The 23,941-nt window shown below is 48.2% G+C and overlaps 1 protein-coding gene across 1 annotated transcript in view; it reads left to right on the top strand.

Annotated features, from left to right (window-relative positions):
• Positions 1 to 23,941, top strand: part of LOC103801704 (plexin-A2-like) — a 110,663-nt gene that overhangs the window by 37,233 nt on the left and 49,489 nt on the right. Inside the window, exon 3 of the mRNA XM_009074128.1 lies at positions 13,067 to 13,201. Coding sequence (XP_009072376.1) covers positions 13,067 to 13,201 — 135 coding nt within the window. The remainder of the gene's footprint in view (positions 1 to 13,066; positions 13,202 to 23,941) is intronic.

Raw genomic sequence — 23,941 nt, forward strand, 5'->3', positions numbered from 1 at the left:
GGCCCCTGTCAGAATTAAGAGTTAAAGCTGCAAAAAACATATAGGGTTGGCTCTCGCCTGCCACAGCATGTAAACAAGTGTTCTGTAAGAATTCAGTCTGCGAGGCTGAAGCTGTGAAATGGGTTTTCAGCTTCCCCTTGCAGCAGGAGGGCTGGTTGCTTTGCAGGCTCCCAGGCACAGAGACATGGCCTCTACAGCAGTGTTACCCAAAACTAGCAAAGCACAGACTAACACCTTTCACCAAAACCAGCCAAACCCACTTTGCAACACAGCCCTGGATTAGGATTCAAATCCTCTTTAGAGAGACCCCAATAATACCCCAACAATAATATTGCTTTCAGTGGTGTATTTTGGGGAGACTTCATCTTAAGTCTGAAGATGAATGATGGGACTAGCTGAGAGCTGGAGGTGTCTGTAATTTCGATCACAGGTGAGTTTTAGGAAGACAACAGAAATATCTGACAGTGATTTCAGTAGCTCAGATCCTTTTTGCTTGGGGGATGGGTGAAATGGTTAAGTGAAGGTATCTTCTAGCTCTGCTTTCTTGGTTTCTTGCCTCCCTGTTGGCACGTACATCCAAGTTCTCTATCCCATCTGCTTCCACTTCCCAAATTTCTAACATTTCACTCTCAAAATTTTGCCTTCATGTATATGAATGGGAAAAGAAAGATACCACAGAGGCTCAGTAGCTGGGCTGAATTTTGATCTGCTCCATAAAACTCCTTGTAAGTGTTGCTGTCACCTCCAGCTCTGGCAGGTTGTGGTGTGGGGGCTGAGCATCACTCACAAGGAAATTATTTCTCCAGCAAGGTCTTAACTGTGACTCTCAAATGCTGACTTTAGGCAGTCAGGGGTGCTGTTGTCTTAACATTTTGCTGTGATGACTGAGGGATGTAGATGAGGTGTGGGGGTACCACCCCAACACCAACATGATGTGGTTCTTGGTGAACTGGTTGGCTTGTTTCATGCCCAGGCCTTCAGGGACATAGCTGGAGCTTGGTGGCACAGCAGTTTCAGGGGTATCAGGCCTTTTGCAATCAGGAAACCACTTAGTGGTGTTTAGGGAGGACAGCAGAGGGGGAGTTTTTCTCAGTGTTAAATGACTGAACCACGCACACACAGTATTTGCCTAACCAGCTAGACCTGAATTGCTGTTCAAACACTGCTTTTCTGCCTGACGTTGGCAATCAGGGAGCTAATTACACTGGATTAGGGTTTTTCTCTTAATTACATGAAAAATTTAGCGCGGCTGATGTTCATGAGGCTGCAGGGGATTAAGGCAGAAGCCATGTGTTTATCTACAGGTCAATTATGGAAGTGAAAGCAGTAATGTGATGTAGCTTTGTCTCCCCCATCCATGGACCCCAGCCCGAACCTATCTCCTGATGTTGGTTTTGGGCCATGGGCACGATAAGGGATTAGCTGTGCTGGCTGGTGTGTGAACAAAAGCAGGGGCCTGGGGGAAGAGCTGCCTCCCATCCTTCTCATGTGCTGGTTGACAGCTCTAGGGCAGATCTATCTGCTCCACCTCCTTGTGCAGAGGAAACTACAAGTAAAACCTTTCAGCATGAAACCAGGCACAGGCTGCTTGGGTCCCGCTGGACCAGGAGGTTCAGTCTCTCACATGTGCTGCTCGTACGCTCCAAAACCATCTTCAGTTCCAACCTTTGAGCCATGGCTCCTCTTCTCCTCCCTCCTCCCAGTTTGGGGGTGTCCAGTGCTGCTGATCTGCTTTGCCTGGGTCACTCTGCATTGTTACTGTTCTCGTGTTCACATGCCAATGACATCTGTGGCCTCCAAGGAAGAGCAGTGGCATCAGTTAAGTGACCTTGTGATACACCATCAAGGACACCATCTGCATCAAGCAGTGTGGCCTTGGCCATGTCCACTTGCCTCTTTGGTGATGTGTTTTCCCTGTGAATGAGGTGAAGAGGGAAGCCCAGAACTCCGTGTCCATGGTCCCTGGGTGATGCTACCAGGACAGGGCTGGGGCTGAGTTACAGCAGCACTTGGAGCTGCTCAGTGTTCCAAGTGTTAAATGAAGTCCCTGAGTACAGATTGCTTCAGTTACAGACAGAACACCAAGCTCCTGCAGGTTCCTCTCCCACCCCAGATGAACTTGAACTTGGAATTTGGATATTTGAGGATCAGGAAAGCTGATCCATCCATCAGCTTCCTTTCCTTCCTCCCTAGCCTGATGCACAGCAGGGCAGTGTGTGCTGTCCCAGCTCTGTGCTGTGCCCTCAGTAGCTGCACAAATGCTTCAGTGACAAGGACAGACAGACAGGGACAGACGTGTGTGCTGAGCCCAGTGATCTCCCTGCTGTGTTCAAGGCAGTGTTACATGTGTTGCATGCACAGATTATTCAGAGCCACTTCATCTGCTTATCTGCTGATTAATTCGGAGATGCTGGAAAGGGCATGTGCTGAAGGCTTAGGGAGTTACAGCGCAGAGATGGAAGAGATTTTGCTTTTTGTTTTTATTTTTATCCTTGATCTGCCCCAGAATAGCATTTGGGAAGCAGCTCATAGGGCAGGGGGAGCCTTTCTTACACACTGGGAAGATGAGCTAACTCAAGCCTTCGCCTGCTGTTGACCAGGAGAGCAGAGTGTGAATGAGCAGATAGGAGAGGGTAAGGAGAGATTCACCTCCTGTGGATTTATACTTGTCTGAATCCTGTCAGGAGGCTTTAATGCTTCCAGTACAGGGTCCTGTATGAGCCAATGTCCTTGAGCAAGGCACCAGCCCTGCTGTTTGCTGTGCATTTCAGTTCTGCATGTTGCCTCCTGGGATGAGACCACACTTGGTCCAGCTCCCACGTGCCTGGGATGAACAAGACCCAACTGCAGGAGTTGGACCCGATGATCCTTGTAGGACCCTTCCAGCTGGGGATATTCCATGACTCTGTGACAGAGTGTGTGCCCCTGGTGGGTGGTTAGCCACCACTGAGCCAAGCTGCCGTGGCACAGGGGGAAGGGGAGAGCCAGAGCTGCTGGCACAGCTTCCCTCCGGGAGCCGTGGGGCAGTGCCAGTTTGGCTGAGGCTCTGCCCGTCCTTACACGACCTCCCTGCAAGGCTGTTGCTTTAGGAAAATTCAGCCTCTGTACAAGCAGTGTGGTCAGGCACCGGCTGGAGAGAGCTTTGACTCCTTTGTGTGGCTCTGGCCCATTCCTTAACTAGCTAATCCCCATTCCCTACCTGCAGCTCTGCCTGCCTACAGGGCAGCAGCTGTGACCTGGGGCGTGGGATGCTCCCTGCAGCCAGCTCAAGCAGCAGGAGATGTGGGAGAAGCCTCATTTCCTGGGATTTAAGCTAAGCTGTGTGCTCTGTAATTTTCTCACATCCACTGCCCGAGCAAGGTTAGATGTGATCAGTTAACACCTCACTGGTTCTGCATGCACAAGTGAAGCCAAAAATATGCACGGCCTTCTCCTTCACCTGATCATTCCTGTCTGACCTAAAGCATTGCAAAACTACCAGGCAAGGTTTAGCCACAAGTTTTTAAACCCCAAAGATAAATAAAATGTAGGTTCTTTTATTTCCTTCTGGGCTTTTTTGGCCTTGGGCGGCTCAGAGTTTGGCTCATGTTCCAGCACTCCTGGGAGGTGTCAGGCAGGAAATCTAAGTCATTTGAAACGTATTACTTACATGATGTTTGTGAAAAGGAAAGAGAATAATATTTCCTCAGGAACTTTGTGGTTCCCACCTGATCAGCTGGAAGCTGTGACTCGGGAGGAACAGGAGTTTTGTGTGACAATTTTTGACAGTCGTTTAGTTTTATGCTCCTCGGGGAGAATCACAACTCACTGCAGCTCGTTTAGAGCAAACTTCACATTAGCCAGTCTTGTCTAAGTGGCTTTTTATTCCATTTTACATGGCCACTCAAGGTCAACAAACCAAACTAAGCAAGACCAATCCCTTCAGCTGTGAAATGTGCTGCTGGAGGAGGATGTTCGTGGGGAGAAGAGCTTGACACTGAGCTGTGGAGGATTATTCAGCTGGAAGGGCACAGGTGAGGTGTGGATAGATAACACAGATACAAGTGCTATTTTGGGGACTTTGGGGCAGAGCTGCAAATGGTATGTGACAAAACAGATATCTGGTACCTCCCTCGCCCTAAATAATACCAGCTCTGAGCTCCCTCTCATGTTTTCTGTCGATCACAGAAGACTGAGGCTTAGCACTCACTCCTGTTTGCCTTCACTGTGGCTCTTGCTCACTCCCTAAAACTCTCCTTGCATCTCCCTCCATCCCTAATTGTGTCCCACAGGCAGCACACAGTGATCTGTGCCCCTTCAGTTCTGACTCATGAGTCCCTTTGGGTGCTTGCTGACACTGAGCACAGTTTTAGGTCAGGGCAAAGGAGAGAAAAAAGGGCAAAAAGTAGAAAAAGGCCATTTATGACCCAGGATTTGTAGCCCCCAGAGGGTTGAAGGGCAGCCTGGGATCAGCCTGTCCTCTACACACCCAGGGCATCTAGCTAACCCAGCTGTGCATCCTGCCAAAGATTGCTAGTGCCATGTAGAAGAGGATGCTTTAGGAATAAAAAACACCCCTCTGCCTGTTCCTGGAGCTGTCCTCCCCTTCCCCTGCCTGTGCTTTCATTTACTTCCCAGCTGTAAGGGAAGGAGCTGGATTAAAGCTGCACAAAGCAGGAGAAGCAGAGGTAAGCCAAGGGAAGAATGGCAGAGGCTGGAGGAGCAGCTTGCAGAGGGTCAGCACGCAGAGCTGTGTGATACAGCAACACCTACCTCATTCCTTTCTTTGGGAGACCAACACTTCTCCCTTTGATGATTTCCTCGCTCAGTGCCAAAATGTAAAGCCTGCAAGCAGCAAAGTGCTGTCGCTTAATGATTCCCATTTCCCAGGGAAGCACTGAGCCATCTCTTTCAAAATAATACAGGGATGTGAAGGGAGAAGGGTCCTTACTGCTGAACAAAAGGAAAAGGAAGTCATTGCATCGTGGCTCTTCCTTAGGGGACAGATGAGAAGTGAGCAGGGTTTGTATCACACTACAGACATGCCCTGAGCTCTCCTCCTCCTCCTGGGGAGTAAATCCCCAGGATGCTCTGAGTGTTTCCACCTGTAATGGGTTGTACTTTGATGCTGATGGAAGGTGCAAGGCTGATAGCCCTGAACCCCCAGCAATTGTCTCTTTGCAACAGGTGCTCCAAAAAAAAAAATAATAAAAAAATGAGTCCTGCTCCTTCACAGCATCCCCTGCCTGGCAGCCTGATCCCTGGAGCTCTCTGAGTTATTAGTCTCTACCTCCTGCTTTGGAATTGAGCCCTCCCCTGCACTGGGTTTCCTCAATACTATAGAAGACAATCTTTTGGGCATCTCATTCATTGATTTTTCTTCATCTTCCTGCTGTTTTTTTAGCCAAACCAGGGCTGGTCTGTGCCATGCAAGTGATTGGGTTCCAGCATGGCTTTGCACCAGGGTGTGCAGAACCTTCCTGAGGGCACAGTGATGGCAAAGAGCTTCCCTCCTGATGGGAAGGAGTGCTGGGCCTCCAGGAAAAATCAGTGCTGCTGATTTAAAGCACCATCCAAAGCCATACGACCTCACCAGCCAGCCTACCCAAATTTGATTCTAATGAATCCATCCCCGGAAGAATACTACTTAATTAATTAGCAGCTTATTTGCATGAGGTGGCATGTTATTAAAGTTTTGCTGCTGCAAGTAGGGCTGTGACAAGGTGTGAGCTGACAGCTTTTCAAATAAAAAGTCTTTTAAAGGAATGATCTTCCGAACTGGCAGCTTTGTTCTAAACGAGCCTCTCATGCAGTAATAAATTAAAGACATGGGGGCTGCTGATTAGTCTCTGCATGGTGCCTCTGTACCATCCTCCCTGCTTTATCCTGGAGGATCAGTTCTCCAGAAGGGTAGAGGGGAGCAGAAGGATGGAAGAAGGAAATAAAGACTTGGAACAGGTTCAGTGGTAACCTTGTTTTAAGGGTTTGTACCTGTTCAGGTGTCTGAGCTGCAGCTTCAACCCAGCAATTGACTTCTTTCACCTCCAGAAGAGGCAGCAAGGGATTCTCCCCCCAAGCTCCTTTTTTCATCTGGGAATGGGAAGGACTGTGCTGATGGAAACTCTTCTCCCTGTGGCAGATCCAAGTGCCCAACCTTCTTGCTGCACTCCAAAGCAGCACCTTGAACCTTGGTATCACAACTGGTTGCTGTTAGCCAAGGGACAGGTGAGGCTGCTGAAGCAGCTGAGATCATAGAATCAGCAAATGTTTGGGGTTGGAAGGGACCATGAAGATCATCCATTTTCCATGGGCAGGGAAACCTTCCACTAGACCAGGTTGCTCTTAGCCCCATCCAACCTGGCCTTGAACACTTCCAGGGATGGGGCATCCAAAACTTCTTTGATGCATGAGCCTGTTGACTGTGGCTTGAGCTTTAGCACAGAAGGAAGAGTGGGTTGTAATTTGTTTTGTGTTTGAAAACCTCTTTGGCCTTCCCTGTTGATGGGCTCAAACTCTTTGAAATGGTAAGATTGAGAGTGTTCTTTGTGTTAGTCACACCTGCTGGACCTGGGCAGGCTGCAGCCACTTGTTGCACAGGGCTAGGCAGGAAGCCTTGCTCAGAGGAGGAACAGTCCTCCACCCTTATTTCTGGAGATGTAGGAAGTGAGAGTTAATTTGGGTTTGTTGTTTGTTTGCTTCGTCAACATTTTAGTGCTCAGCAGCATCTGTGGGTGCTGGTGCTGCACACTCCAGCCCTGCTCCCTGCAGAGCTGCTCTGAGCCCCAGGGGTTTCTCTGTGCTCTTCCCCAATTAGCCCAGCAGTTCCTCTGGGGAGCTGCAGATTTCCCAGGTTGTGGCTTTGAACACTTAGCTAACATTTCCCAAACAGAAGAGATGGGAAACACATGTGGGTGTGAAAGACATATCCAGAGACGGTTTTGACATGAGTATTGAATTCACAGAAACCTCAGATCTATAAATAATTTGGGTCAGGAAGTCTGTTCAGAATAAACTCAGGCTGGAATCCATCCTGCCTCCCCCAGCACCGTGTGGGGCTCTACAGGTGCTGAGCCACATTGCCTCCCACTGCCCAGACCTGTCTCCCAGCACCTGCTTCCCTCTATTCCTTTTTTGGAAGGAATAAGCTCAGGTATACAGCTGCACAAGCAGGAGGGTTGGCAGATCCTGGAAATGAGGGATGGTCTGAGCCAAGGGTGCCAGCAATTTATTGGGAAAGGCAGGATCTGTGCAAGACTGGGGCAGAGAGATCTGTCTCCTTGCACCTGGAGCTTCCCTGAAGTTCAGAGAGGGGAAAAACTCTCCAAGAAAGGGGATTAGGACTCAGAAAACACAAGCAGAGAAGGCAGTTGTGGATTTGAACTGCCTTGATGCATTGTCTTCATTGTCCCCAGCAGCAGGAGGGAGAGGTTGGGATGTGAGGATGGGTTTGCTTTGAAGCTCAAAAGGAAGAGAACTGTGCCAAGTCCTGTGACACCAGGACTTGCAGAGCAGTGTCACCTGTGCAACCCTCACTGGAGGGAAGGGGAGAGCTGGGGGGAGTGTTTGGGTGCTCATAGCAAAGTGCCAGTGACTTCCTCTTGAGACTGAGCCTTCACACAGTGTCCTGGGGCAGCAGCAGTGAGAGGCTGATATGATACCATTGGCTGTTTGTCACTGATTTATTCCCTTCCCAGCTGGATCTGCTGCCCATCACTCTGATGCCTGCAGCTGCCCTGCTCTAGGCCTCTCTTGGGCACTTGAAAAAGGAAAGATTTATATCTGTGGCAACTTAGGAATGGTCCTGGCAACCTAACTCCAGTGCCTGTGCCTGGGCAGGACTCTGTGTGACAAGCTCCTCACCAAAGTGATTTTTCTCCCCAGGGTTTTTGTAAGGGCAACCCCAGCAGTGATTAGTGAGTGTATTTAATGTTTAGTCAGGCAGGGTAATTCGGGAAAGGATGGATTTTCTCCTCCCTCAGAGACCAGATCATTCTGTCTTGAGGAGCTGTTTTGCTCCAAGCCACTGAGCCTGACAGTGTCGTGACTTTCTGGAGTGAACCATCCATTGAGGCTTCCCTGGGCTGTCTCTGGGGTAAAGATTAAGGTGCTGCCCACTCTGACAGACATATTCTATCCTGATTTGGATGCATAGAGAAAATGTGACAGGAGAGAAAAAGACTGGGATATGAAGGAGCCTGCAGGTAATGAAGTTAATTGGATGTGCTGATTTGAATTGAATGTGCATGTAAGGTTTGTCATTAACTTCCTCATGGACATATCTATGATTTAAAGGGAAGATACTTAATAGGATTACTTTTTCACTTTAATTTCAAGGGGGAGATTTCCTACATGGAGAGCAGTGAGCTAAGTCATGCTCCTGCCTGCAGAAGGTGTGTGCAGGGAAAGGCAGTTCAAGGCTGAGCTTCTCCTCCCATGGATGGAGACGTGGAGAAGGATCCTGTCAGTGGCTCAGGCAGGGTTGGAAGGACCTTAAATCTCATCTCATTCCACCCTCTGCCATGGGCAGGGACACCTTCCACCAGTCCAGGATGCTCCAAACCCTGTCCAACCTGGCCTGGAACACTCCCAGGGTTGGAACAGCCACAACTTCTCTGGGCAACCTGTTCCATGTGAAATGATACTGAGATGTGCATCTCACCTCCTTTTTAGTCTGGTGTGAATGTAGAACAGCCCAGGTAAAGTTCAACTGGATTAACACAAGTAAATGTTTATTTGCAAGGACTATTTGGCTGAGGCACACAGGAAATCTGGGCTGGTATTTAGTTGTCTTGTCCTGCCTTTGGGGAGCTCTGGCATTGCTGAGTCTCTTGCTCATGGAAACTTCCTTTAGTACCAGGTCTAGGTAGGAAAGACTTCACAGAACCAGAGACAGAGAGAAGGGAAAGGCTGTTTAAGCTCTGCTGTGCTCCAGCCTGATTCAGAAACCTGCTGCCAGGAACAGTCTTCCTGCTAAATTTCCAGTACTGAAGCAAGAAATCCATTCTAGAGCTTTATGGGAAGCTTTCATGGGAAATGCCCAAGAGCTGAGTATAGGTGTAAATGGCAAAAAGAAGTGGCAATTCTGCAAAGATGCACCTTGGCAGTGAAGGCTGTTCCTTGCTTTTGGTTTTTCTTTCAGGCAGTAATGTTCCAGTGTGTGTTCCCAGAGCTGGCAGAGTTCTCCTCCAAACATCCATTTGACACAAATGCCATGTTATTGGATAGCATTTATTCACCCTAAGGGACTAAAATCTGAGCATGAAAGGAGCAGTTTTAAGGCTCCAGGGTTGTCTGGGCTTTTCTCTGTCTTGCTACTACAAGCAAAAATAAACATGTTCAGCCAGTGCATTTTGCTCCTGACCCTGAGAATCATCTCTGGAGCTCATCAGATACTTCTGTGGGGCTTTTCACATGGAAAGTAGCAGCAAGGGGCTTTGGGGCCCACCAGGCACTGGTGTGTGTGGGGAGAAGCTGCAGTTTTTGAGGAGTTAATGGATGGCCTTGATCTAGGATCCAGGGTAGGGAATCAGTTCCTTCATGCATGGACTTATTCAGCTGTTTTTCTGGCATCAGGCATTTCATCATGAGTCAGCCTCGTGGAAACACTTGTAATGAAAACAGACAGGTAATTTAATCATGGAAAGTTCCTACAAAGAGATTCAATGTCTTCTAATGGGAGCCTGCTGGGAGAAACTGGATGGGAATCCAGATATAACCTACCTCTGGCATAGGCTGGGCAAAATACCTAAGGGAAACTGCAGTACAATAGGTGTTGTTGGAGCTTCATGTCATATTAGATCCTTGAATAGCTCCTACATGGGAGCTACACTGCAACATCTACGTGACACAATATGGTATTTTGCTAATCTCTGATGATAATGCTGAGCTTATGCCTGCAGCCTGCATTGTGGGGGTATTAGAGAGATCAATCTGTGCAGAGCCTTTGAAGGGCTGCAGCTCCCTGAATTGAGCAGCATTCTGCTCCATCACGTGGGGCCTTGCCTTGGCCCGGTGTCCTCCGAGCCAGGGATGATGTTTGGATTTGCAGATTATGTTGTTAGGCACTTTTCAGGCCAGATTTGTAAACATCCATCAGGAGGGATAGAGAGAAGTGCTGTATCTGGCCCAAATGGCTTCTCCAATTCATGTCCAAGCGTGGGAGCCTGTGATCTGTGCTCCTGGTCTCTGCTGTCTCTCTCTCTCTGAACATCTCTCTGATCCTGGTTTCCATCTCACTGATGTGCTTCTGCCCATCCCCACCTGCTCCCTGTTTCACTGTGCTCCCACCCGTTCCAAACTGCACCACTTCCCTCTGTGTCCCTCCTAAAGCCTTCCCATGCCCATCATCATGTCCTGAGGGAATCCAGAGTGGCAGAGTTCAGGGGATGTAAAGAAACAGGAAAACTACAGCTCATTCCCATCCCACTTCTCCCTTCTCCTGCATCTCTGTGCCAGGAGCCTGAGCTTGGGATGAGCCCAGACGTGCATAGTTGGTACCACATCCCAGTTCCAGTGGCAGCACTGGGAGGGCACCCATGTGCTAGGCAGAGGAATTATTTCTCTCTCCAAACGTCAACAAGAAGCTTCCTGCTGTGGAGATGATTCCTTTCTTCGTCTGCACTCACAGGAATCATCGCTCTTCTCTGACATCATCATTTGTTGTCATGGAAACCCTGAGGAAGAGATGCAGTGGAGCATCCTGGTGTCAGTGGGTGCAGCTCAGCACTGTGCTCTGGGGTACCCACAGAGGCAACACCCACCACAGGGTGAGGGGCAGGAGGGCACTGGGCTCTGCTCTCCCCTCATCCTGTGCTCCAGGAGAGATCCCAGGCTGCTCCCCTGCCTATGGATGGGCAGGAGGATGCAGACAGCACCCAGCACCCTGTGCAGGGCTCTGTGCCCCAAGACACCCATGCCAGGCACAGCTCCAAGCACTCATCCAGCCTGGAAGAGCCACCAGGCACGTAGTGCTGTCTCCAACCCAGAGCTGCAATTCCCAGTTGGAATTGGCCTGCACAAGGCTTGTCCAGTGGTATCTCTCTTTATTAGCCCTGTCTGACCTCATTACTAGAAAGAAGCTCAATTTAACGAGCTGCCTGTGCCCTGAGGGAACTCTGAAAAACAGTTGTTTTTCACAAAGGCTGCTGATCCTTCATGTCCAGCGTTTCCATTCCCTTTTGGCCATTAATCAGGTGTTCACATGGAAGTGGCTGTGTCTCCCTGACAGCACAGTCTTCCTGCTGTTTATTCCTCAGGTGATTTGGCAGCTTTTTCCCTATGTCCATGCTGCAGGCTGGTGGCTCTGAAAGCTGAAAACTCAAGTTGCAACCCCCAGCAAGGCACTGGTCTCATACTGGGGTGAACCTGCCTCTAGTGCTCAGCATTTCCTGAAGGCAGTGAAGATCCTAATTCTCACAGGTGGAATTAAAGCAGGATTTGACCTTCTGCCTCTTTGGGGATTTTTCTTTCTGAAAAGTCAGGGCTTTTGAGGCAGGCTTGGGCTGTCTGCTTAATCCTGCCAGAGGCTCCTAGCTGTGGCTGTTCAACCAGAGCACTCACATTCCCACCTGATGTTCTTTTGTAGCACTAAAAACTCAGAAGGTGAGGAGAAAACGAGAGAAATCCAGAAAATAAATGTGTTTGTGTACCCAACATGTCTCTACATGGCAGGAGGCACCAGGGTTCTTTCCAAGAAGAGGATTTATTTGGAGGAGGATGCCGGGGAGTGTCTCTCCTCTCCGAGTGTGAAGATATCCTTGTATTTCCAGCTGGGGTGGCACATTTCTCAGATAAATCTTAAGATGCTTAACAACCTGCTTGCTTACCTCCTGGGGACATGAACCAGCAAAAAAAAAAAAAAAAAATAGACATGCCTCTTTGCTGCTCCATCCTGCCTCTTCTTGAAGGTTTAGACTTCAGGTTCTCCATGCCTTTCCCTCCTTACCACCGACAGGCACTCGTGGAATCGAGCAGCAAAACGGCAAGACAGCCTGGCACGAGGCTGGAGCAGATGGCATCTTTGTGATAAGAGGTTTTTCCAGGGCTATCAGCCCCCCAAATTCCCTCTCCTCAGTGGGCAGCAGGCACACACTGAGCATGTTCCTGGCCCCCCTGCCCTGGCATCGCTGTGAGCCGCGGGGACAGCAGCGGCTCTGCCGAGCCCTTGGCTCACCCAACACTCTCAGCTGACGACTGCCAGTGCTCTCAGCTCTGCACACACCACGTTGCAATCAAATGGCTCTCCAAATATGTAAATCCTGGTGGGAAAGACAATGTCAATAGTTTGTTTATCCTCCTTCCTTTCCCCTCGCGCGGCCCCCAAGGCCGTAAATTATTAACTTTGGGAAGACGTGGTATATCCTCCACAGCAGCCGCTGCTGGCAGAGGGATGGGGTTTGTCACAGCTTGGGCAGGTTTTCCTGCAGGAGAAGGGAGTTGTGTTTTGGAAGGTGGATGGATGCTGGGAGCCCATCAAACTGAAACCATGTGGTATTGGGTTAGTTCTCTGCTCGCTCAGCAGAACAGGCTGGACTGGGTTTGCCTCACTGAATCCTGCAAGGATAAAAGTGGCAGCAGCATCTCCACGTTTTTAGGCAGAGATGGTACTGAAGGAGGATTCTGTGGCAGCAGGAGGTGGTGGAGGTTGTCTGAGTGTCATTCTTTAGGTGTCTAGAGAATTAAAAACCATCCCTACTGTAGCTGGGCTTTGTTGTTGTCTTGTGGTTTTCTTCCAGGATTGTTTTAGATTCTCATCTAAAAGGTTTACTATAATCTTTGTTGGATGGCAGTGGTCAGTCAGAGCACACTGATAGTCTCTGTGCTCACCTTGGAACCACAAAACTTTCTCATTATTTCTTATGGATTGATAAAATCACATCAACTTCAGTGGAGAAGGAATCTTTGCTTAACTCCTGCCCCCACACACTGCTTGCTGGCTCTCTGCTCTCTATCTCTCTCCAGGTTGTGAGCTGAGATTTTGGATATTCCTTCTCCTACCTCGTCCTCCTCCTTCTCTTTCCCAAACATCCCCCAAAACCAGAATTTGGCTGCTATGAAATCACCTCTAATCCATTTGTGCTCCTTCCAGATCCGAGCAGATGGTCCTCCCCATGGTGGAATTCAGTATGAAGTGGTGACAGTTTTCAAGGATGGGAGCCCAGTCCTGCGAGACATGGCCTTCTCCATCGACCACAAGTACCTGTACGTCATGTCAGAGCGACAGGTAAGCATCTGCTTCCATCCTCGGCTGCTATGAAATCACCTCTAATCCATTTGTGCTCCTTCCAGATCCGAGCAGATGGTCCTCCCCATGGTGGAATTCAGTATGAAGTGGTGACAGTTTTCAAGGATGGGAGCCCAGTCCTGCGAGACATGGCCTTCTCCATCGACCACAAGTACCTGTACGTCATGTCAGAGCGACAGGTAAGCATCTGCTTCCATCCTCTGGTGGCTGAGACTTCCTTCCATAAGGAATATATTCTGGAGCACATGGAGCTGAGGTGTTGCGTGGTGAGCCCCAAGGTGCCAGAATTGGTATGGGTGGATTGAGCACCAGCAGGAGCTCAACTTTATCTGCCTCTGACCAGAGATTGTCATCAGTGCTCAGGGAAGAGAGTTGTACCTACTTGTTCTTGGCTGTAAGTGTTGGAAACTGAGCTGAGCTGCTGGGGAGGAGAAGTAGTTTGGGGTTCTGAACCATTGCTGCCTAAATCCTGAGCCACAAGCATTCCATTCCCTCATCCTGAGGTTGGGGGTTTGCATAGCATTATCCCAGAATCCTTTAGGTTGGAAAAGACCTCCAAGATCATTGAGTCCAACCTTTGACCCATCACCACCTTGTCAACTAGACCAGTGCCCCATCCAGTGATTCCTTGAACACCTCCAGGGATGGTGACTCCACCACCTCCCTGGGCAGCACATTCCAATGCCTGACACCCCTTTTCATGTAGAAATTTCTCCTTGAAATGGATGAATTTATGATGGAGTTTTTGATCTACTGATTTATTCCTTTGCCAGTATATTTGAAGTGGTTGCCAGTGAGTGATGCTACTGCACAGAGGGGGACAAAGCACCGTGAGGGGATGTGCTCTGAGGGCACAGAGGGGGGGACCAAGGTCCATTACCACTGAGTCTGCTCTGTGCCATCCATCAATGTGCCACTTCTGCTGCTGCCCCAAGGGTGGTGCCCACCCCAGCCTGAAAAATGCACAATTAATATGATTATGATGGGAATTGATGGCTGAGGGTCCACAGGAGTCTGTTGCTTAGTGGAGGCAGCATGATGTGAATTATCTGGGACCTTCTGTTCCTCTCTGAGACAGGAAACCACATGAAGTCCCAACCATTCAGCCACATTCCTGGGTTCACTGGCTCTGCTGAGTGCTTTATTGGCTGTTACTCATGACTGTGTAGTTTAGATCATTAATCTGAGCTGGTGCCTTGTGGGTGGTGGAGACAGGAGAAGGGTTGCACCTGAAGATGTCTGGATGCTGTTAAATTCTTCTGTGCTGAGTTAACCCTCTGATCACTAACGTTTACCACATCTGCTGTTAAACAAATTCCTGTCCTCCCTCCCACCTGCTCTGAGAGATGCTAAGGAGAGGTATCAGGGATGGTAGAAGGTAGAGAGTGAGCAGCTATCCCAACAGCTCACCTTGCACTGGGACCTTCCAGTTCTTCCCAAATAGCTCCCAATTTTTGCTAAACTGTAGCAAAAAAATTGAGAAATCCTTTGCTTGGTTTTCAAGTTATTTAAAGGGAATAAAGGAAGAGTGCAAAGTCTTCTCCCTGCTAAAAGACTCGAGTGAACGAATCCCTGTGGTTGAAAAAAAGGCATTATCTGCTTGTTAGAGCAACTCTGTGATAGACACTGCCATGAACAGCCACAAATTTAGGATCCCATTCCAGCTTGGGCTTGGATTAGGTGGTAATAATGAGGATGTGGGCAAACTTGGAAACTTATTTTCTGATGATGCTGTGGTCACTTTGTGCAGGAGCCACGTGCTCCTCGTGCCCTTGGCAGGGAGAAAACCATCCAGGGTGTATCTCAAACAGTTGAGGAACTGTTTTCATTAGGAGGAAAATCCAGTGGGAATGCCTCCAACTCATCTTTTATGAGGCGAGAGCATCTTAATATTCATCAAAGCTCTAATTTGCTTAATTGTGAAACAAAAAGATGTGAAGAGAATTAGCAAATAATAGAATATTCCTGGAACATTAATTCCATCTCCAGACATGGCTCTGGCAAAGTATTTGCCTTAGGGAGAGTCCAGGAACTGGGGGATGTTGTCCCTCTTTCCTTGCAGGATTCTCTGTAGGATTTGCCTTTTGCCCTCGTAGAGATATGTGCCTTGGGCCCAGAAGTCTGGGAATGCCATTGCATATGGATTCTGTCAGCTCCTGTGACCTCACTGCCCTCATCCTGGCAATGTGATAGTTCAGCAAAGTGGAGGGGAGAATATATTTCTCCCTGAGTGCTCTATAAAGGAGGCTGATGATTGAAAAGGAGTCAGCACCAAGAGGTGGAGAGAGGCCCAGCATCTTCAGAGGGCTGAGGCTGTAAATGGTGGGAGGTGCCCTCAGAAATACTGAGAACATACAGCAAAAATGTCTTCTGAAGTCTCAAAATCTGGAACAAAATGAGATTCTGCCACAGTGAAATGACATGGAGAGCAGCTGTTCTTACCATGGATCTGCTGCACGTTAACGTGCTGGGGGAGGATTGTCCAGAGCTTGGGATTTAAATATCTGCTGGGAAGGAAACAGGACACCTGCCTGTGTCAAAACATGTCTTTCAAAACACGGGGTGGGCTTTTTTGTGGACTTGAGCTGAGAAACATGTTCCCCAGTAGTGCTGGGGAGCAGGTCCTGAGCTCTTTGGGCTGTGGCGTTGGGAACAGCCCAGAGATGAGACACGATGCTCTGCAGGACTGTGATGATGCTGAATAAACTGAGATGTGTGGATGCTTCCCAACAAAGCCATGTAACATCTCGGCAGGCAGCCCATCCTCCTTCTGTGCTAGCAGCAGCTAGGATCAGCTTTATGCTGAAATGCATTAGGGAAAGGAGTCACTTCATCCTAAAATCTGGAGTTGTAGTTGTAGGCACAATCCTTCCTCGCTCCCCTGGCTCCTGTCCCAGCCCTGTCTGTGCTTTGCTCCAATTTTTCCACACTCCTTTTGAGCTCTCCATGAGCCTTTCATGTTTCATTGCCAACTTCTTCCAAAGCAGAATATTTGACATTTGATTTCACTCCCACAAAGCACAGAAGCAACAGTTGCACAGCCCAGTCTGGGGGAGAGAAGGATAAAGAAACTTTGCTTCCAGGCACTTGGAGTTCTTTAACCACATGGTTTAAGGGTGGTTATTAGGAGCTGTTTCAGGCTCTCTTCCCGCAGCACCTGGTTTCCAATAGCTCTTAGGGAAAAAGAGAAACAGTTCTGACCCTATTGAAAGCAGAAATTCATTTCTCAGCGTTGCTGTGGCAAACAAACACCATTTCTGCCCACAAGCTGAGCAAGGCTGGGGTAGTGCTGGATGCTGCTGAGTCAGAGATGTGTTGCATTAGTGCAGCTATGTGGGGTGCCAGGACAGGAATAGCAGAGGGGCTGTCAGGTGCTGGCAGAGCTGCATCATGTCCTTCCCCCAAATTAGCAGTGGATGCTGCAGTGGGTTGGTCTTGTGGGCACCAGCACAGCCTTGGTGAGGGGATTTGCAGCACAGTTCTTCTAGGTCACTGCCCAGCATGAGCTTGTCTTGTTTTCATGGACAGCCAAATTCAATGAAGAGTTTCTGTCAGAAAATAAAAAAAAAAGCCCCACAAAAATCAAAACTTTAAGTGGAAAGCAATGCTGTTGTGACAGGTTTTTGGCTGCTTTGCTGCCCACTGCTGTGATATTAGGGTGAACCCAGGGCTGGGACTCCCAGTGATCCAACAGCAGGCAAGGGGTTAAAGGCAATGCACTGACAAATGTGAGGCCACCAAGAATCCCCATGATGAAAAAATTCCCATTTTAATGGGAGCCCACAGCACCAAGCCCTGCATGTGCAGAAAAAAAATCTTCTTTCTTGCTTTCAGAGGGAAGGACTTGAGGCTTATAGGAATAGTGTTGGTTATACTGAGGAAAAGTGGCTTTATAATTCAGTCCTGAAGCATTAATTGTCTGGGTGTCAGGGAGACGGTTGGTTTTTTTAATGTATGAAAGCTCAGTGCATTTCAATTAAATCAGCCCTGTTGGATGAGAGTGATTTTATGACTCCAAGGCTGCAACAACCCCCTTTTTTTTCTTTTTTTTTTTTTTCCTCCTCGCTGTATCTGCTGCCTGTGCAAGTTCAGACTGTTGCAGGGCTGGTTTGACTTGGCTCCCACCTACATCCCCAACCAGCCAGGCTCACCCTGTGAGAAGTGGTGGGCATACTTCAGCAGGGAGATTATATAAGCATCAGCAAAAAAAAAATTGGGGCCAAAGATTTATGCAGCTCTTGATAGAAGAACCAATGTCATTATTTTTAAGCTGGGAGTGAGTGGAAGCTCAATCAAACACATGGTAGGAACCAGGGCAGGGATTGCTGCTCCAAAAGATTTCACCACCTAATCAAGGGTTGTAAACATGGAATTTGAAACAGCATGATGGAAAAATATTCACAGGGTTTGTTATAAGGAATATCCCTGTGCTGGTGCAGAGAAAAATGACCCAACAGGTCTCTTTCCTTCCCTGTGAGCTCTGATTCTGGATCAGGGAGTTCTCACAGATGCAGGAGGCAAAAATAGGTGTTGGTGCTGGTAGGTGCAGAGAAGCCTCTCCCTCTCCTCTCATTGCCTCTTCCCCACCTGCAAACACACTGTAGTGAGCCATATTTTTCCTTCTTTATTTACCAACCCTTTTCCAAGCTAATGATCTATCACTTGTTTGTGCTAATCACGTAAAGCAGCTGGAAGTTGCTGAGATCATGTGATGGGAATCTGCTCCCTGATGGGTGAAGCACACTCTTAAAAGAATTACCTAGCCAGGATGTTGTAAATGCAAAAAAATATTCATCTCCCATAAACATCCTCCAAAATCTCTGCACATTTCATTGCCTCCGAAACACTTCTGCTCTCAGCTCAGCCATAGTTGCTTCGTGGTTAATTCTGCCACAGGGGGATGATTTCCTTCTGGTTTTATACAGTGTGTAACAGAGCAGAATCCTGCTCTGGCTGGGAATCTCACCATTCCCCAGGTAGAAATAAGAGCACATAATCACCCAGTGAAAGGCAGATAACATCAATTAGCACAGCAGAGCTCAGAGGGCCATGGACCTTGGCAGCCTGGAATGTATTGAGGGATCCTTTGCTCCTCCAGTGAGTGCTGGATGCTCCATAATTGCTCTGCCAGTGGTTCTGAGCCTCTCTGTGCCCACAGCAGGCTAACCTTGGCTTTGGGGTGGCAGGGAGGGCTTGGAGAGTGCAGTTTTATGTCTTTTCACAGAGTGGTTTGAGTTCTAAGGGACCTTAAAGCTCACCTCGTTCCACTCCCTCCTATGGGCAGGGACAACTTCTGCTAGCCCAGGTTGCTCCAAGCCCCATCCAACCTGGTCTGGAGCACTCCCAGCCACAGCTTCTCTTTAGTTATTTATTTATTCCCAGACCTCTTTTCCCCTGAGTGAAGTCACTCCCTTCCTCTCCACATACATCATTGTGGCTTTAGGTAAAGAAACTGTCTTTTAGGCTACTCTGAGCTGTGAAATATTTGCTTTGCAAATGCCTCTGTGGCAGGAGCTGCAGATCTGCAGGAGCCTCCAAGGATAATTTGTTGTGTGTCTCTCTGTCCTGTAACTCCAAGATGTTTAAGTCCTGTGGAAACTGCTTTGCTTTGACTGAACTCTCTGGATGCTGATGGAGGGGGAGGCAGAAAGGACCTGTCCAGATGATTTAGGAGAGGTTGGGATTGGAATGAGGGCCGAGAAAAACAAGGAAGTCCATCAGTCCCAAAGTAGAGAGGCTGTAAATACTGGTGGTGTCCTGAAAAGAACTGAGAAAACATGATAAAAAATGCAAGAGATGTGGATAAAAGGGTCTGGAGTCATCAAGAGGAAGAAAAAAAATGAAGAGATTAAATTTTTAACTACATTATCTGCTAGTTGAACAGTCAGTTAGCTGGACATAATCATAGCAAACTTTGAATGCTGGAACAGGGAAAAAGGCTCAGCTGAATCCCACCAGAGGTGTCCAAAAATTGCCTCCCATGAACTCCTCCACCTGCTCATCCTGTGCCAGTGCCTGTGAGGATCATTGTGGGTGCAGAGGGACTTGTTGGCTCCGTGCACAGCTTGTCTTGGCATGATCCTTGGTGTCACCATCCTGGCTGGGACCTTCTGATGCTCCAGCACGTTGGGGAGTGTGAACACACTTGCCCAACTTGTGTTCCTCATGATCACTGCCAGAATCCCAGTATGATTTGGGTTGGAAGGGACTGTAAAGCTCATCTCATTCCACCCCATGCTGTGGGCAGGGACACCTTCCACTAGCCCAGGTTGCTCCAAACTCCATCCAGCTTCTTCCCCTAAGCTGGGACAAAGAGTGGTTTGAGTAGGTGGATGAAAGAAGGAGCTCAGGATGGGGAGAGAATCCCCACATGGTCCTGGAAGAGGTGCTGTGCTCCATGGGGAGGTTTGCACAACTCCATGCAATCCTCTTCCACCACCACCTCCTCCTGCTACACTCCTAAAATTCATGACTTGACACAGGGTTTGGTTTTTTTTTCCCCTTTCCTCCTTCTAGTCAATTAGGAATAATTAAGAAATTCAGCTAAAATCTTGTCTGAGATAATTAACAACAGCTACCTGACAAGAAGGATGTGTTAATTAACATGAATTGACCAAAAAAGCCACAGCCCAGCCAGGTGGGACAAACTGCTGTCTCATCTCCTGCCCTGCTGACAGTCCATTTGTCAAGCAAGCAGAGCTCTGGCCCTGCTGGGGCTGACATAGTGGTGTCCAGACTGGTTCCAGTCCCTTCCCACAGCCCAGACCCAAACCATTCAACTACTCAAGTGTGAGGAGTTCAGTGCAGAAGCCTTTAAGGTAATAAATACTTTCAGAATAAACTTTCCAAGCAGAAGTGGTAAAAAAAATAAAAAACTGCTCCAGTGTAACGTTGGGGTCAGTGGGTTTGTTTTTCTTAGATGAATTATATTTTAGGCAATGCTCATGTGGTGGTTTCTTTCAAGTGCTGATTGGCTTTGCTTTCAGTTTGTTTTGCTTTGCTTTTTCTTTGTATTAGGCTGTTTCTTCCCCTGCCAGTCACAGCCACAGGATTCCCATGTGTTTTCTTCAGTATTTGCTTCCCTTTTGAATTCCTCCTCTTCCACAGACCTATTGTTTGATTTGCAGGCAAAAAAACACAGTCCTAAAGTATTTCCAGCATTTCCTTTGTGTGCACATACACAGACACAAACCCTCAGCTCAGCAGTGCAGTGGGTGTTGGTAGGGGACAGTTTTCCTCACTGGGAAACAGTGATCCACAGCAACTTGGGCTGGTGGAAGGTGTCCCTGCCCATGGCAGGGGGTGGAACATGAAGAGCTTTACAGTCCCTTCCAACCCAAATCATTCTGGGATTCTGGCACTGATCATGAGATCGCTGCCAGAGTATGAGATCAAGATCTAATGTCCCTCCAGATTTGATGCCACCACCCCTGCTCTGTCTTGAAAGCAAGGTGAGATCATAGAATCATGGAATCTTAGGAGGATTTGGGTTGGAAGGACTTTAAAGCTCATCTCATTCCACCCCCTGCCATGGGCAGGGACACCTCCCACTAGCCCAGATTGCTCAAAGCCTCATCCAACCTGCTGCATCTCTGTGGATGATGCTGATGCTCATAGATGGGTTTGAGCCATGCAGGGAATGCTGCAGAGCTGTGGCTTTGCTGCAGGATTTCATGTTTGGCTGGACAGACAGACACAGATCTCCTTCCTTAACAGCAGCAATGAGAGAGGGAGAGAGAACTGAATTCCCGAGAGAGAAAACGACTTGAAGGAGAAATCTGAAATTTCACACTCAGTGCTCAGCTATGAAATTTAAAAGCAAACCTCAGATTCTTCTTTCTCTCTCCTAGAGAGTTTTTTAAACTTTGTCTCTTCCCCCCTTCCTACCCTGCTGTAATAGTTTGTCTTCCCAGCAAATGAGTTTGGCGGGTACTGAGCCGGTGAGGAGGGGAATTGCTCACACCGGGCGCTAACAGAAAAGAAACATAACTCACAATATGGTGAGGGGAGCCCTGAAATTGCACAAATTATTCTATTTTATACTTTAATTAGTTTGAATTAGCAATGGGAATAGATGCATAAAATGATGCAGTGAAGGGTGAAATGGAAAAAGGGATACGGTGTCGGAGTATCACTTTATTATTACAGAGTTTGCAGGAGGTGAGCACAGACAATGTGCAGGAGCTTGCTCTGCTGGGTTTTCTCACTGGGAGCTCAGACCTGAGGGCTGCCCCATCCCTGGAAGGGTTTTCCCCATTGTTGAAAGTGTTCCAAGTCAGGTTGGATGGGGCTTGGAGCCACCTGGGTTAGTGGAAGGTGTCCCTGCCCATGGCAAGGGGTGGGATGAGATGAGCTTTAAGGTCTCTTCCAACCCAAATCATTCCAAGATTCTGTGACTCTGCCAGGAAGGATGGTGTCCTGCAGGGCTGCCCTTGGATCAGGCTCTGCCTGGGCACCTCAAAGGCTCAGGACAACGTGGCACCTTTTCTGGTGGCTGTGTGGGATGAAGAGCAGCAGAAAGCTCTCCCAGCAATCTGCTCTCCAGGCTTAGCTCCTGACTCTTCCTTGGAGCTCAGCATCCTCATCAGATGGAATTCTGTGGCTCAGGGGCAGAAGGATTTAAGAGAGTTTAAATCCACTCTGACTATCCTTTGCCTTTTTCTTTTTTTTTTTTTTTTTCTCCTCTCAAGGTTCTGAAAAGTTCCCCAGAATCAGGTGGAACTCAAATCGAGTTCCTGCAGATTGCAGATAGGTTGAAAATGATGGATGTACCCCAGGGAATCTGGCTGTAATGGTGTTGCAAGCTGGGACTAAATATAAAAGTTAAGGCTGGTTGTAAAGCAGAAAAACAACTTTTTGTGGCATTTGCCCTTGTTCTCCCTCCTCCTTCCCTGGAAAAAATATCTTTCCTGTTAAAACTTTACTATAGCAAAAAATGTGAAGATTTTTTTGGAGTGTGTCTATAGAAGAAGGTACAGGGATTTCCTTGGGAATCCTGGGCTGTTTCTGGAAGGGAGGCAAGTTCAGCATCCCAAATGAAAATCCTGAGCACCAAAACTGATGCAGGTCCTGATCACCAGAGCTGTCTAAGCAAAGAAACCCTCCAGCCCCAAAGGTCCCTCCAGCCCCATCCCTGTGCTGTCCTAAGGAGCCACTTGATATCTCTAGCATTCCTGGCTGATGCTAGTGAGGGAAAGGAGCTCCATTAATAATCTTCTATTTATTTTAGCAGCGTGCAGGAATGTGCCCAGCAGACTAAACACTCCATCCTCCCCCTGCTCTGGGGGGCTGTGTGCCAGCCCCAGCCATGCCCAGGGCTGTGCTCAGGACTGTCCCTGCCAAGTTTGCTGGGGGCCAGACTGAGGGGGAATACCATGAGGTCCTGGAGATTTCTGTGTGGGTGTTAAAGAAATCATTTTTATTGTCATCAAGCTTAGAGCGTGCTGCTCTCACAGGGGGATTGTTGTTTTGCCTTTTTTTTTTTCCCCCTCTGCCTTTTTCACTGGCTTTTTGCAGCAAACCCCAAAGCCTGTGAACACTTTGCTCTCCACTAACAGATTTGTCCTCCCCAAAGTCCTACGAGATGGAGCAGTAATATCATTTTTTAGATGAGGAATTGAAGCAGAGAGATGCTACGTGACCTATCCTAAGTCACACAGGAAATCTATGAAAGCTCCCAAGTCCTTAGTCCCATATTCAAGGACTATTCTTCATTTTATCACTGTTCAGGCTGATGCTCTGTAGTCACAGCAAGGTGAACATGGGAAGAGAAGGCACTGGATATGGTTTACAGTGACAAATAGTTGGGTCAAGTCCTCTTCAATTTGAGCATCACCTTCCCAGCTGTGGTTAGTCATATTGACTCTTAGAAAAGTGTATTTGGAATGAATACATTTTCATAAAGAAGTGATTTCCGTGCACAAAATCACCTTGAAACATCAGCAAATGCCCAAGTGCCTGTCACGAATGGAGATGCTCCTTGCAGGTGATGCAGGTGTGGTGGACACCACAGTGCAGTGCAGATGTCCAGGTCCTCAGGAGCTTGGGGAATGTGTTCCCATCCTGGCAAAGCAGCTGGAAGTGGCCACAGCCTGCGGCGTTTTCCCAGGCTTGACTGAGCAATAGGTTGATCTGTCGTGGCAGTCCTTGAGGTTCAGAGGAGATTTCGTGTGTGTTGTTGCTGCCAAGCTACACCTGTGAATATTTATAGATTCTGGGCTTTTCTACTTCCCAAACTGGGAACTTTTTCCTCCAAACCTCCTTGAACTCTGACAAGGCCAAACTGCTGGGTTTGATGGCAAAAAAGAAAGAAGCTTAAGTGAGGATTTGCTGTTTCTGTCTTGACGTGCTCACGTTACACAGAGCATCATCTCCATAGCTCTGTCCTTCCCAAGCACATGCAGAACAGCATCACAGATTTCAGCTGCAGATGAAGCAGAGCAGAGAATTTTGTGTTTAAACCTGTCCTAAGGGCTCAGCCAGTGGTTTTGTGCTGTGTTTGCAAAGAGAACAGAGAGGCATGACCACTCTACAATCCAGTCATGCTGCCATGACTGATCCCCTCTCTTTGTTAGGGAAGTGTTGGGTTTTTTTTACTCTAAGGTGGCAGGAAAAGGCTGTGCTTCAGATGATGGTTATCCTTCCAGCCTGCTGACTGCAGCCCAGAGGGCTGCTCAGTTGCAGAGGAGTTGGCACGGGCGATTTGGAGCGTGCTGGAAG

The sequence above is a fragment of the Acanthisitta chloris genome, unplaced genomic scaffold (genome assembly GCF_000695815.1).
Source record: "Acanthisitta chloris isolate BGI_N310 unplaced genomic scaffold, ASM69581v1 scaffold19234, whole genome shotgun sequence".
In the NCBI taxonomy this organism is placed as follows: domain Eukaryota; kingdom Metazoa; phylum Chordata; class Aves; order Passeriformes; family Acanthisittidae; genus Acanthisitta; species Acanthisitta chloris.